General features: G+C 27.5%; 6 protein-coding genes across 8 annotated transcripts in view; 5 read left to right on the top strand and 1 right to left on the bottom strand.

Moving 5' to 3' along the window:
* Nucleotides 1-15213, top strand: part of LOC145181042 (cysteine-rich protein 2-binding protein-like) — a 400331-nt gene that overhangs the window by 244338 nt on the left and 140780 nt on the right. The window lies entirely within an intron of this gene.
* The window catches only part of LOC145181378 (liprin-alpha-2-like), a 391227-nt gene that overhangs the window by 244338 nt on the left and 131676 nt on the right, over nucleotides 1-15213 (top strand). The window lies entirely within an intron of this gene.
* LOC145180864 (tyrosine-protein kinase ABL1-like) overlaps nucleotides 1-15213 on the top strand; it is a 324834-nt gene that overhangs the window by 244338 nt on the left and 65283 nt on the right. The gene's annotated exons all lie outside the window — the stretch shown is intronic.
* The window catches only part of LOC145181231 (uncharacterized), a 313564-nt gene that overhangs the window by 244338 nt on the left and 54013 nt on the right, over nucleotides 1-15213 (top strand). The gene's annotated exons all lie outside the window — the stretch shown is intronic.
* LOC145181221 (cilia- and flagella-associated protein 77-like) lies at nucleotides 2005-4623 on the bottom strand. Of its 2 annotated transcripts, none has more exons than XM_090099818.1 (6): nucleotides 4606-4623; nucleotides 4029-4109; nucleotides 3308-3407; nucleotides 2927-3155; nucleotides 2613-2829; nucleotides 2005-2215 (listed from the first exon to the last, which is right to left on the bottom strand). In XM_090099818.1, the coding sequence occupies exons 2-6, from the start codon at nucleotides 4095-4097 to the stop codon at nucleotides 2087-2089; spliced, it is 744 nt and encodes a 247-aa protein (XP_089955944.1). In that variant the 5' UTR covers nucleotides 4098-4109; nucleotides 4606-4623; the 3' UTR covers nucleotides 2005-2086. The 2 variants fall into 2 exon arrangements, with proteins under 2 accessions (XP_089955944.1, XP_089955943.1); XM_090099817.1 differs by lacking the exon at nucleotides 4606-4623 and adding an exon at nucleotides 4332-4350.
* LOC145181217 (adenylate kinase 8-like) lies at nucleotides 4335-14962 on the top strand. Of its 2 annotated transcripts, XM_090099813.1 has the most exons (16): nucleotides 4335-4486; nucleotides 5323-5404; nucleotides 5801-5850; nucleotides 6007-6078; nucleotides 6204-6257; nucleotides 6468-6506; nucleotides 7221-7263; nucleotides 7412-7483; nucleotides 7697-7811; nucleotides 8304-8389; nucleotides 9717-9848; nucleotides 9932-10021; nucleotides 10157-10379; nucleotides 10463-10520; nucleotides 10622-10837; nucleotides 14295-14962. In XM_090099813.1, the coding sequence occupies exons 1-15, from the start codon at nucleotides 4403-4405 to the stop codon at nucleotides 10799-10801; spliced, it is 1380 nt and encodes a 459-aa protein (XP_089955939.1). In that variant the 5' UTR covers nucleotides 4335-4402; the 3' UTR covers nucleotides 10802-10837; nucleotides 14295-14962. The 2 variants fall into 2 exon arrangements, with proteins under 2 accessions (XP_089955939.1, XP_089955938.1); XM_090099812.1 differs by lacking the exon at nucleotides 14295-14962 and having other exon boundaries at nucleotides 10622-11029.

Below are 15213 nucleotides of genomic sequence, written 5' to 3'. Positions count from 1 at the left end.
ATTTAAACCAAATCAAAAGTTTCCAAAGCAAGTTTCCAAAATAATTTTATTGTAAAACATCTTACGTAAATAATATACAATGGAAATGAATTGCTAGAGTTTGATGATAAAATAAATAATTTTAGCTAATTATTGCTGAGATAAGATAATACAGTGCATAAGCCTTTATTCTTATTTTTATATTTAATATTAAGTTTTCGTTTTCAGATTGTGCGATTTTATCAATTAAGATCTTTTTATATGGTTTCGACAGTTGTATTTTTTTTAACACTGTAGTGAAATTTTTTTTTTTTAATAACACACACACAGATATTTACTTAACAAGCTTGGTCTTAACATTCAGTTTTGTAACTCTAGTACAAATTCTAACAGGCAATGTCATAGTTATGGAAACTTTTCCTGAAAACATAAAATTAAAACCACACTTTTTTTTTTTACATTAAATGCAGTGTGCACAATTGAAAAAGAGTTTGAAATTTAATATTTTGATTGGAAAAAAATTTGAAGCTGGTGGCAGTTTTCAAAGTTTACGTGGTCCATAAATGATGACGATACAACAAATGCAGTAAGATAAAAAGTAAAAAAATTCTTTAATTGTTCCAATGACACGTTGACATAAGAGTGAGTTGTGTTATAACTTGTGGACACAACCTTTTTTAGAAAAAGAATTTAAATTAATAACGGAAAAAATGTTAAAGAATAATAGAACGCAATTCTTAAAAATAAAAAGCTTTGGATATAACCAGATAATATAAACCCGTCTTTAGGTTCCTGTTTTTGCATTGAAAATTAGATGACTATTTAAATTTAAAACTTTAGTAGCTTTGTTTTCTTTAAAAGTTAAGTCTCTAGTCGTTGGCAGTGTGTATGTTCTCTTTTTCATATATTACATATTTTAGATATAAACATATATTAAATATAAATTTAACAAAATTATAAGTAGCAGAAATTTTACTAGTTGTGTCAGTCAAAGAGTTAGCTAAAAGAATTATCAACAGTAGAATACTTTTATTGACATTCATATTTTATTGCAACTAAATCTTCCCAACCGCTACTTGGTTAAGCATATCTGGAACTCCCAGCCCAATTAAAAACTCCCGAATATTTCTATACAAGAGCTTGAATTGAAGAGGGAAGTCTATGTAGCTGCAATTGTAGAAAAATTGTTTATCATTTTCATACTTTTCTTTATAGTAATTTAATATAACAAATCTGTTTTAAATCAAACTCCTGTATGAAGATTGAAAATGGATTTTGATGTCAAGGATTGATTTCTTCATAAAATATCGGCTTCTAATATTTAATGAACCATCAGTTAAAAATCAATCAATTGACTTAATAATATACAACATCGAGCTGAAAATTAGTGTGCTTGACGTGGACACCCTAGGCATGCTTACATAAAATTTTTTGCATATAATATATAGTTATCAATTTTAAACAAAGAAAATGCTTTAAAAATTCAAATATGTATTATTTTAAAAGAAGAAACCAATAAATTTTTATAAAGAAAGATATTGTTAAGTTTGTACACATGGCTTATACAATAAAAATTTTAAAATATATATTTTAATGTAATGATCCTACTTTATTCAGTTATTTAAAATAGCTGCAAAAATGTTTAAAATTCATCGGTATGAAATAAAATACAAGGATAAAAACAAATATCTAGAGAAAATATATGCTTACATTTTGCATAAAATCTTATGAAAATAAACTTGATTAAATAAGTTTGATTAAAATATAGATTTGTTTGCTACAAAAAAATAGATAAACTTAATGGGAAAAGTACAATTGCTTGATTTAAAAATACATTTGGTCCACTTAAAAATATAAACCTTTAACTCAGCACCAATATATATTTGAATATACAAAGAATGTAATCTAATCCTATATATATATATATATATATATATATATATATATATATATATATATATATATATATATATATATATATATATATATATATATATATATATATATATATATATATATGTTATATATGCTAAGTGCATGCAATTGATAAGTATATTTATAATATATGCATATATAAAATGAACTTAAATTTCTTATTTTTAGACCACTAACTATTAGCTTCTTTATGTGTTCCATGACCAAAAATACCAGTTCTTGATGTACTATCAGTTCGATGCTTAAGGAAAGCTTTCTCTCGAGCTGCCTCACTGCGAAACGTTTCTATTGCTGGCAAAGCCTAGAATAATAAATAGAAGCAATAGTGTTATTAATTTAAAAAATTATACAAAATTTATTTAATCAACAACAATAGTATCATTAAAATTTCTAAAATAACAGCTCTTAATTATTACATTTGTTTATATATATAAGTATACATAAACAACTTGCTACTTCTATTTTTACTATTTTTTTAATTCACTGTAAATATTTTATCAGTATTATTTCTTAAAAATTAAGTAATTTAAATTTTTCATTATTATCAATTTTATCTCATCAATTTTAACAAGTATATAAAACAAAATTTAAAAAAAGTGACTTTGGTGCATTACATTAGTCTATAATTAAACCCTGTAATAAAAAAAAAGATAAACTTTTAATGTAAACATAACATATCTATTTCATGAAATTCTTACATTCTTTTGAAATTTAGGCATTTGCCAAAGAGGAGATGCATCAACAGATGGCGAATGCCTTCGTAAACGTGAAGCACGTGTCTCACTATAACTTCTACTTCTTCGAGACAGATCATTCTTTTTTTCTCTACAAAGTTTCTCCAAATATAACTGCTGCTCTTCTTGCATGTAATCATGATATTTATACTCAAATAGATCATTAATTGGCATGGATGATCTAAAGAAAAAAAAACAACAAGTATAGTGTGAGAAGAAACTCAAACAAACTTTAAATAAACAAAAATCTTCAAGAAACTCAGAAAAATAAGTCTTACTTTGTTGGGATACCATAGACCACATTAGCAGGAAGTGAAATTCTACTTCTACACATATGCAGCTCTTTTTTTTTTAAAAAGGAATTATTTGTTTGATATTGGCAGCACTCTTTTGCATTTATTAAGCCTAGACTAATAGCTGATTTATTCATTTTGATGAAATCCTTCTGAGAGAAATAAGGTGTATCATTAGGTGAATTTTTCAAATGTGTATGCCAGTTGCTGAGCACTAAAACAAAGAGCCTTAAATCTTGGAGCAAAATAATATTTATGATAACCATTAAAAATCTATTTTTATAAAAAAAAATTTTATACAAAAACCTATATTTAATTTTTTTCTACTGGTGTACTTTTCAATGAATATATAAACACAAACATTACCATGTCCAGCTCCAAAGCATTTTCCTTGGTTTGTTATACCATAAGTAAAATTAGATGCTGGTATTGTGAAGCCACGTTTTAAAGGTTTTCCTATATCAGCCTAAAATGAGGCATTTATTAAGCTTAAATGATAAACAATATCCCTTTTCTGATGTTAAACTTTAAAAACATTTTAACAGTTGACCACCTTTTAAAACCATTATGGTCTGTGACAAAAACTAATTTTATTCAGTTTCAAACTACAAAGTAGTACCAAAAAAAATCATCACTTTGCATATTTTTTAGATCATTGTAGCAACTGCCATCAGTGCTCCTGAATAGTCTCTATCCTCTTCTAGATAAATTTCTATTTTTATCTTGTAAATAACTAATTTTTTATAATGTGATTGTACATTCTTTATCATATTTAGGTCATTTTATTTTATTAATGAGCCATGACCTCTGCTTTGTAATATTATAATAAACAGTAAATATATTATATTGACATTGATTGATTGATATAAAAGAACAAATATCTATGTAAAAGATTGTAGTGTATTGGTGGAATTGTATTATACTATACAAATTGTTGTGTTTTTTAGCTTTTTTTTTTCTTTAATCTAAACTACATTCTCGCAACAAGTGTAATTGTAAAGAAAAATGTAATGGTCATGCGATTTCCCAAACTCGTGAATATTTTTGATTTCAATTAGAGCAGTAAACAAGTAATACTTGAAATTACCTTAAGTAGTAAAGGATTCGATGTTTCACGCAAAGCTCCTGGGATTATTTGTGTTGTAGTTACTGCCATTTATACAACAATCTATAAATTTAATTTTCCAAACTTTAAAGTTAAGTTGCAGATTAGGTTTTCCCTAAGGTTTTAAATTAGCTTGGGTAATTGCTCTTGGTTTACAGTTAACATACTTTTCAAAGTTAATAAATGCAACAGGTTGGTTAATTAGAATATGTTAATGCATCTAATTACGCTGGTGGATGAAAGAATTTTCTTAAAAAAACTTGACTTAAGTTCCGTTTTCTTTACCTTAGCAACAAGTAGTAAACAAATGAATTTTAAAACTGGTCAAACGAGGTGATTATAAACATGTTGAAAACATGGATGCAACTAAAAAACCGATTTTAATCCCACCAGAGTTCTCAGCATATGCAGAAAAACATGAAATATTTGGAATATACGAGGTTTTTAAAAAAAATCATTTTTATTTAAAATTTATAACTAGTATTTACTCTTCTCAAAACAAATACAGGGTTGGTACAGTTAAAAAGAATCAAAAAGAATCAAGGAAATAAAGTTCTACCATCAGCTTATTTATTAAGATAACTCTAGTGAGATTTCTGCATACATCTCTAGTTAATTTTTGGAGAAGTAGGAGAATCGTGAACAATCCTCAGTATGTACGCATGCGAAAAAGCAATATGTAAAGAATTGATTTTTTATTTTTTTTTTTCAAAATTAAGAATCACCAACCCTATAATACATATGCTAATTGGTACCTAGCCAAAATATTTGTAGCCATTGTTAGTTATAAGGCAAATGTGTTTTAGTAATATTTCCCCAGATTATTTGAATTTAATAAATTATACGTAATTTAACCCAAGATAGAGACTTTTCTATTCAAATTTCAACAATTTAGATATACCTATATTCTAATAATTGTGTGTTATGTAATTCCTAAATTACAATTCCAGACAAAACAAGCTTAAAAAATTTTAGTGTTTTTTAAAAAATTTTTGAATTTTTTAGTTAAAAAATTCAGGACTTTATATTTGATTTGCAAGTTATTAACATCCTATTGTTTTAGTTTTTATCATTTGAAGAATTTGTTTCATTATTCAAGTGGATTTAGGTTGAATAAATCCGTGCTTTGTTCTAGTCAAACTTTTTTATTAAGGTTTCTTTAAAATAATTTTATTGACTGAATCAAAGTGTTAATTATAGCTTGTCTATGCAATCTTTTAAGTTTTCAACTAATAAATAATTTGTTGAAATACATTTTTTTTTTCTTTTTTTTTAGAGACTTCTAAAAAAACTATTAATAACACAACCTGATGATCCTTTGCAAGCAGTAATAAATTGGTTAATAGAACCAGAAGATGGTATAGCCTGTTTCACATATTTGAAAACTAAATTTTTTCTATTTTAAATACTGTGTACATTTTATTAGCTTTAATTATGAGTCTCACCAATAACAAGAAAATAAAAGAAGAGAGGATACACTGTTCTCTTCAGTTTTCTTTTTTTAATGAATTTTTATTTCTTTTTTGATAAACAGCGAATAGCTGTAAAAAAAAACATTTAGGAAAAATTTTCTTTATCAAAACCTTCCAAAAGAGCATAAACTTTTACTGTAGTTTTAAAAGTGATGCTTTTTTTGTTTAAATATTAGACTTTCTTTACCTGTTATTTATCTCTCTATTTTAGTTGTTTGTTGTTTTTTTTACAAATAAAATATCAAACCAAATGTTTTTTATTTTCACACACTTTTTTTTTAGTTTTACAGGTGTGCATTTTAGGACCACCTGGAGTTGGGAAGCGTACAGTTGTAAGTTTTTTAAAGCATTTTTTAAGTTAGAGATTAAATTTGAAATATTCTTTACTGCAAAATTTTATATGAATAAATACAGTGATTTCAAGTAGACACACTTTTTATACTGTCATAAGTTCAAGTAAGATATATAAAAAGTTAAAATTTTTATAGTCCCAAGATATTTGCAAAACTTATGGTTGTATATTAATCTGCAGAGAAGAATTTTCTGTCAATTCTGATGAAGTAAGGGATATAAATTTGTTAAGGTTTTTCAGATTTTGATTTTATCATTTTATATTTTCAATATTTTAGATTGTTTTTATGAATTAGTAGAATTCATTTTTAAATTGAATAAAATTCTTTTTAAGGATGTGGTTGAAGCTATTAGAAAAAGAATAAGTATGGAAGATTGTTTAGCAAAAGTACTCTATAATTCTTTAATCTTTTAAATTATTTGTGTCATTGTGTCAATTTTGTTCAAGATTGGTACAGTGAAATAAACAATACAATTTGGAGCAGACTAACTTTTAATCCTAACAAATATTTGAGTTTGTAATATATTGAAATTGTTGTATTTTTGCTTTCATTATTACTAGCATATTATAAATATTTTGTAATGTTAATAATTTAAGGGATGGTGTTTAAATGCTTTGCCTGAAAACAGAGATCAGGTAACTTTTACTTCTCTTTGCTATTTTATTTATTTTGAGAAAGTAATTTGTTATAGAATAAAAAGTTTTAAATCAATTTTTCATTTTGCATGGAAAAGTTTTAAATTTTGCAGAACATTTATCATACAATGTTATCACTAATATTTTATTATAATTTTAATTTCAAACTTTGCTTGAAAATCTATTATTTGTTATTCGTAATTTTATTTTCATTTGTGTTAAAATTTGATGAATGTCTTTAAATCGATTTATTTGTCATATTTCATACTATGTTCATATAATTTCATGGTATAGGTTACTAATTTTTTTATAGCACTAAATCTTGTTTTAGTCAACTAATTTTAGTTAGACTAAAAAGTTAGTCGACTAAATTTAGTTAGACTAAATTCTTATTCGACTAATTTTTGTTAGACTAAAATGTTAGTCTACTAATTTTAGCTACGCTAAAAAGTTAGTCAACTAAATTTAGTTAGACTAAGAAGTTTGTTGACTAAATTTAGTTAGACTAAAAAGTTAGTCTGCTAATTTTAGTTAGACTAAAAAGTTAGTCGACTAATTTTATTTAGACTAAAACTAACCTTAACTCCCACCCTTTATAAACAATGAAGGATATAAATGCAAAATGTGTAATTGAAAAAAAATTCAGAATTAAATCTTTAGCAATTTTTTACCAAAAAGTAAAGATTGAATTCTAAATAAAAATTTATTTTTTAGGCATTAAGACTGCAAGCAACTGGAGTATTTCCTACACATGTTGGTATGCAGTTATGTCAATATAATAGTTGTGAAGAAAGTTTTTTTTTTAAAAAAAACATTTTTGTAATTTTACTTATTCATTGTAAATAATATTTAGGAATATTTTTAGTTTCACCTTACAGCTTTTTTTTAAATAACAATTTTTATAGTTCTTCTTGAATCACCTGATAGAGTACTGATAGAAAGAGTAATTGGAAAAAGAATAGACTCCATAACGCATGGTATAGATTTATCAGTCTTTTAAAGTTTGTTGAATTACTATTTATACCACAAGAGTTTTTTTTAATTCTTTTTGCATACATGTATCTGTTGAACTGTAAATTAGCTTTTAAAATTTATTTTGGTGAGTTAAATATAACTGTATTTAAAAATTTTTTGCTTGGATTTAAACTGCCTGAAGACTTAAAAAAAAAAATTTTTTTTGTTTTTGATAGATGTTTATCATGTGACATTCAACCCCCCAACAAAACAAGATGTTATTCAAAGATTAGTTATTGACCCTGAATCAACAGAGGAAAAAATGACAGATCATTTAATTAAATATCATCGGTAATTTAAATGCTGATATGTTCTTTAGTGTATATTTACTCTTTCATGTGTAAAATTACATTAATACATACATAAATGTACAAGGTATTTGAGGTCAGTTTAAAAAAAAAAAGGACTATAAAAGATGAAATGAACTTTATTTTTTAAAAAAAATCTAAGGATAAAAAGCATTCTTTTCTATTATGACTTTCAATAACTGCTTCTATGGGAGTTTGGAGAATCTAAAAATAACCCTGGTTCTTTTTGGATATTATTCTGATTATATTGATTATAGATTTTAAAAATCTATGTGTTTGAGAGAAAAATTCTTAAAATGAAGACATCTCTACATTGCTATTTTTGTAGGTGAAGTGAAGTTTTTTTGGAAATCTATTACTTTATAGTATGAAATTTTACATGCTCCACAATTAATAAGTTGGATTTCTACCAATACATATGTATTTTTTAAGATAAAATTTTCTTTTGGAAAAATAAAATTCTTTTTTTTTATAGTGCTATAGATGGTATAACAAGATGTTATAGTAATATTCTTAAGAAAGTGAATGCTGATCAACCTAAAGAAGATGTATTATCTCAAAGTATGCTTCTTTTTTCACAATATCTAAATAAAGCTAGCAGTTTACCTCTGAGAAATAAATAAAGAATTTTAAGCTTATGATTAAATGCTTAAAAAGCTTTCTAAAAACTGCTTATACTTTTATTTTTAAATTTATTAGTTTAACACAATGAAATTCAGCGATTTTCAAATTAAGTAGATTTTCACTACTCAAAATCTACTTAACAGATTTTTTTAACGAGCTAATGTGTTGTTGTTTTATTGTAATAGTGCTAAATATTGGTTGTCATTGTTATTGGGTTAAAATGAGTAAAGCAGATAATTGAGAAAAGGTTTTAGAAATTTTTCTTCAAAATCTTTCTTTGTCACAAGTATTCATTTTAACATTGATCAGTGTTATCTCAATTATCAGTTGGATTTATTTTGTGTTGATATAAAGAGATTCTATCAAAAGAAAAGTTGGCAGTGGAAAAAAGAAAAGATTTAAAGATAAAGTAAAATCAATCATTTGTTCCATAAAGGCAAATCCATGTCAGTCATGGATCTTGCAAGAAAATTTAAATGCAGCGAAGCTTTGATATGCAAAGTACTAAAATCTCAAGAATATAAAACATATCATAAAACGAAAACTCTAAAGTCATTCATTGATGGAGAAATTAATGCATTTTATCATTCAAGTAGGCTGTATAAACTAGTAAAGAAAGCTTGTGCATAATTGAAAATAAATGAAACCTATTGCAAAAGGACTTTTTATAATTGCCAGGCCAGCAATATTTTTATTAGTCAAAAGGTAGATATGTCGCCAACAAATTCAGTTATATTCAAACTAAGAAGTTACCTCCCAAGTTCCTTCTATGACTAGCAATCTGCTCCTGTGGTTTGAAAAGTGCACCAAATATTACTTATAAGACTTATATTTGGATTTGTAAATGAAAGAATGCTTAAAGAAACGTTTTTCCATTCATTCAAAAGCATGACAAGCCCACAATACTTTAGTCTGATTTGGTTACAACCCTCTACTCCGAGAAGTCACTAAAATGGTAAGAACAAAATTGCGTCCAACTGGTATTTAAGGAAGTAAGTTCTTCAAATTATCCTAAGCACTGAGTCATTGATTGTTATTGGTCAAATATGAAAGGAATCTTATTGAAAAGCAGGAAATTAGCTTCATCGTGTTCAACCGATATTTTAACTTTTAAGCAATTTAATATTATTTTAAAATATATTTAAAAAGAACACATATAAGAAAATTATTAGTAAATGTCAATAATTATTTTTTCGTCCAACCAAGAATCAATGACGTTTTTTACAGTGCTATAAAATGAAAAGTTGTATTTGTTACTTATTAGCTTTAGTACACTTGTCTACACGGCAAAGAAGTAACGCTCCCTACACTCCTCGAATTTTACTTCTCGGACCACCAGGAAGCGGTAAATCTTTACAGGCTGCTATGCTTGCAAAGAAATATGATGTTGTAAATGGTAAGTAAAATTCATAATGAGGATCGTTTTCTTTGATAACCATAAACACGATAGTTATCATGTTTATAATGATACCTTTACAGTTGATGGCAAGGATTTGATAAAGCAGAAGCTAAAAGATGATTCAAATTTTGGTGAAGCGATGAAACCTTTTGTGGAGCGTGGTGTTAAAAGTATGTCATTTTGAACAACTAGCTTTGTCTTTTTAAAATCCCATCTTGTTTGTTGATCCTATGTTTTTATTCGCAAAAAACACTCCAACAAAACACATGTATGTGGTGAATTCTAGATATTTTTTTACAATCTAGTACCTGATGAACTAGTTGTTAATGTTGTCCAAGAACGTCTTAGTTACCTTGACGCAGTTAAACAGGGTTGGGTTTTGCATGGCTTTCCTACGACGAGAAGTCAAGTTGATTTACTAAGCAAAACAGGTCACGAGCCAAATCGGGTTATTGTTTTAGATATCTCGAGTGATGTAGCTATTGAACGACTTTCGCTTAGATCTGTTGATCCCGTCACTGGACGCAGGTTATTTTAAAGTTATTTTAAAATTGGAAAAGTTCATGATGAAATTGTCAAGTGATTTAAAATAATGATTTTTAATATTACAGATATCACATTTTGTACAATCCTCCGAGTTCAAATCTTGTTAAAGAGAGATTAAAAACGGTGGGTTGTTTCACTCTTTCAGTAGATGTTTTGAAGTATTTTGTTAAAGTTATTTTTGAAATTTTATTCGTTTGTGAGAACTTTTTTTTTTTTTACTCTAGCATCCTGACGACGAAGAGAGTATAGTGATAAAAAATTACGTCGATTATCGAGCGACAGTGGAAGATGTTTTGGAATTTTACACGGCAGCCAAAGTCATAAACGCAGACCAAGACGTGCAATCGGTATTTGAATGCATTGAAACAGCACTAGTTAATCCTTTACCCAGAATTAGAAAATAAATTTGTTTTGCTAAAGTATGAGCAGGTTCAATCTAAGTACGTCAATAAACGCAGGGTTTTTTTTTATTTTAGTTTATTTTATTAACTTTGATTTGATCTGTTTTGAATTCAAATAGAGATTCAGAGATTTATTTTTATTGAAAAAATTGTGCTAAAACACATTTTTATAACATATTTATCAAATTGTGGAATGAGCGGATAAAAGTCCTTCAAATTCATATTGCTACCTAGAGAAATTTTTAATATTTATAAACTTCAGTTCTTTCGCCTTGTTGCTCATTTTGCTTTGTTCTGGATCGAATGTCTCGGAATCATCTTTGTAAAGCCTCAAATATTTATAATCAATTGCTGCCTCTTTGGCTAAAATCAATTTTTCGTTAATCATAAATTATTGTGCCCATCTCAAAATAATTCGCACAATTTCTACAGAACTTATAGTTTTTACGTAGGGCTTAAGCTTAACTCAATAAATTATTAACAAGTCTAATATAAATAAATATGAACTACTTTACCATCTGTTTTATGATTTATCGTTTTTTGGTTTTAAATTTATTTCTCCACTGAGAACACTTTGGCAATCGTTTCAGGTTCAATACAAAACTCGCATAATTTGACGTTGAAATATTTTTAAGAATTTTCCGTTAACGATAAAAAGCTAAAAACTTAATGCTGAGCTTGTTTAGATCGTGATTATTATTTTTTTTTTTTTTTCTTTTGTTTTTTTATTGCGAAATATTTTCTTGTTCTAAAACATTAATAACTAACCCCAATTGAATTGCGATCTGCAAAAACCGCACATGTTACAAAATAATCGTTCTCGACGAATTAAAAAAAACCCTTTCTATTTCTTAGCTTCGCGTATCATGTAGTTACGTATTTATTGATAACTCAAAGTACCATGGTACATGTCTGATTTTTAAAGAATATCATTAATATCGCACATTAGGAACTTTCTTTTGCAATAAAATCAAATAGTATAAAATGCGACGTGTGGTTTTTGCGGATCGTGATTAAATTAGAATGATCGAGAAAGAAATGGTATTAAATTATAAAGGACAAATAATCAACATTATTTATTTCATATACTCCTTCAATATAATTTATTTCATATACTCCTCCTACAGATTTCTTTTCGTTTATACAAACTAAAATAAACAAATAAAATTTTACTTCCGCATTCGATTGTTCATGTAAATTCGCTCGTTGTTGTTTTTTGAAAACAACGCTCTACCTCCTTCCAGCGCGAGGACGAGCTTCTCGTTTTCCACCTCGCGGTAAAAAGCTTTGGTTACTTTCCTCCAACAGATTTTTTGAACTTCTATCATGGTAATAATTTCTGACGTCATTAAGTATCTTTGCTTCATTGGCAGTCATCTCAGCAACTTTTACGATATATTCATCCAGAATATTTAAAATATCTTTATCATTTGATTCATCTGCATCACGGTTAGGCATAGCCACAACCAATGAGGTTATAAGAAGGAGCCCAGTTATTGTTAAAAACAACATGTTTGCTCTTTGAGTTTTAAGATCGTATATGACCCTGGAAATGAATTTTAATTTATATCAAATCTAGCAAATAAAATGACATCACGTGACAGGATAGTACTTTTTTAAACTGGGGCGCAAAATAACAGGTTAATGTGTGAGAAAAAATGAGCTGTGAATGATAATATTACCATTTATAAAAAGATGTGGTCCTACCATAACCCCCTGAACACTAGATAAAAGTCTTAAAGAACTTATCGTAAAATAGGAAACAGATGTGAGCTCTGGTTTGAGATATGGAAATTTTCCTATCAGAAACGAGTAAAGTACGTAAACTACTTTGTCCCATATGGTGTTTGTTAGCTTATCTAGTACTCACTTATCGGACAAAACATTATTTCACAAGAATTTCTTTTTAAAGATAATCAATTATTTAGCGGTTTCATTGCCCTTATCCTCTTGATCTCTAAATCATTTGTTTTACACATGACTTGAGAAAAAATTTTAGACATTCTGTCCTTTTTAAAGCTCCATGGTTAATAAAAATAGATTTTTAATTAGGCCTTAATTTTTTCGTGAGCAAAAGTTTCACTTGTTCTTAAAGTTTGTAAAACTTTCAGACCAAACAAGCTAAAACTAAATTAATGTTGGTCATTTTCGATAAAATTTCCGAAATATTAAGTTTTTGGGATTATTAAAGAAACGTAACTTTCAATAATGCGGTGGGAAACACTTGAAAAAAGTAACCGAAAAAAATGAAGAGCATCATTTTTTGGTTATAACTAATAGATACCACTTTTTAAAAGTACAGTTTAAAATTTCTTTTTTAAAAGAAGAGCATAAATTCGTGCTGTTGGAGAGTAGGCCTCCAGTCTCCTTAAAATTTTCTTTACCATTGAAAACTTTTCATCATCAAAAAAGGTTATATGGTTTGAATTAATCAAAAGTATTGACAATTTTAAAGTTAAAACCTGATGTAAAAAAGACTACCGCGATTAAGGCATTTCGTCTTTGCTTAGAGACGCTTTTATCACGAGATATACGGGAACTCTTAACTTTACTTTTTGTGCAGTAAGCATGCACATATCGGGTAAATTTACTGTTTATTTTGTACAAATGAATAGTATTTGTTTATTTATACTTTAAGAATATTTTCCAGTGAATTTAAAAGAAAGCCGTCTAAAAGAACGAAGAACTTTGTTGCCTTAAAAAAAAGATATATCCCCACTTTCCAGTAAATTCATATCGTATACGCGTATGCGTTCAAGTACTAGCTGGTTAAACATATTCAGATATGAAATTAATCACAGAAAGCAACTTATTGCTTGTCGTAAACGAAAATCGTTTGATTGACAGGATTCTTCTCGTGCTACTATATATAAGTTTTATAAAGTTTTATTTCAGTTTTATAAAGTTTTATCCTTTTAATTGGTGACTAAAAGGATTAAACTTTAAAAGTTGATTTGGTTTTTTTTTTGAGTTTGAGACGTTTCCTATCAAATATCACATTAGGAAAAGTCAAGACTGGTCAAGGATTTACGAAAACGTTATCAATTAAATAGGATAATTTTTTTTCATTATTATTATCCAGGTTTCATAATGATTTATCACAAAAAATGAACGAGAAAAGCATGGTAATAAAGATAGTAGATATCCAACTAGTGATCCAGAGAACATGCATTTCTGCAGTGCTTTTGAAGTTCCCATAGGTTTTTATATTGGTATAACAGTCATTCAGTTGAGTTGTAAAATTGAGTTTTTACTGTTATAAAAAATATCTCTAGTAGAATTTTTACTGGAGGTATTGGTACTCAGAGTTTCAACTCAACGGAATGATAACTGTTCATCGACAGCTCAAAAAAAGTTTTTCCTTCTCCACAACGGCAATTTAAATGGTGTAATCGCAATTTGGGGATTCAGTTTTTCTCCCACATTCCGCTTTTGTTATATCACAAACACAATTGGATTGTCTATATTGACTTTAAAATGGTATGTTTCCTTCTAGGTTAGCTAACATCATCTCTTTCAATGAATGTGGAACAGTAGAGCTGGAGAGAAGTATTGTTTGGACAGTAAAAAATGCAAGATCTGACCCCAAATTTGGTAATCCCAATATACCTAATGAGCAACTCTCTGACAGATGAAAGTACATTCCCATCTTTGTATGAAAAAATTGTAAAACAGGGTCTCATGAAAGAATTTGTAAAAGTATTGGCAAATCAAAGCTCATAAATTATAAATCTTTATCGAAACGTCAGAATTCGAAAAGAATATTTGGTTATTATACAAAGATGTTATCAAGAGCTTTCTTAGAAACTCATGAACAAAGTATTACACATGAATTGTTTAGAAACTATCCGAAAGCAACAAAGCGGTTACGAGACGAGCTTTGAGTTGCATTTTCTTCATGGGCATAACTTTCAGGAAAAATCGATGTTGTCAGCAAAAATGAATGGTTCCACCAAGATATAAAGATCACTAAGAAACGGTATCGAGGAAATTGGGATTATATTTAATGGCTGCTTATTGTTGGACCATCAAGCAAGATTGCTAACAGATAACACTCTAGAAAAAGCTATACAGTCTTTTACCTTTAAACTAATTGCACGTAACGCTAACAGTAACAACTTTCTTTGAATGAGCAATAAAAAAAAAACTCTACAAACATTACAACTACGCAGTTTTTATTTCTTATTGCTGTTCACTTTTAAAACACTCTTTAAAATAAGCATAAATTTGTTAAATGTGGCATTTTTATGGTTTTTAAGACAAAACTACCCAATCTTTTAGTTCAGAAGGAAAAAACAGGATTTGGATTCAGACGCCAAAAGCTAGCTCCCCTGTGTTATTACTCCTTCAATGACACCTGTTAAAACTTATAGTGTTAAAATTAAATTAGTCAATAATTTAACATGTAAACTACT

This window comes from Hydra viridissima, unplaced genomic scaffold (genome assembly GCF_058129835.1).
Source record: "Hydra viridissima isolate aposymbiotic clone 2 unplaced genomic scaffold, HvirCarnegie_v1 scaffold_10, whole genome shotgun sequence".
In the NCBI taxonomy this organism is placed as follows: Eukaryota; Metazoa; Cnidaria; class Hydrozoa; order Anthoathecata; family Hydridae; genus Hydra; species Hydra viridissima.
This window is presented reverse-complemented; position numbering and strand designations above follow the sequence as displayed.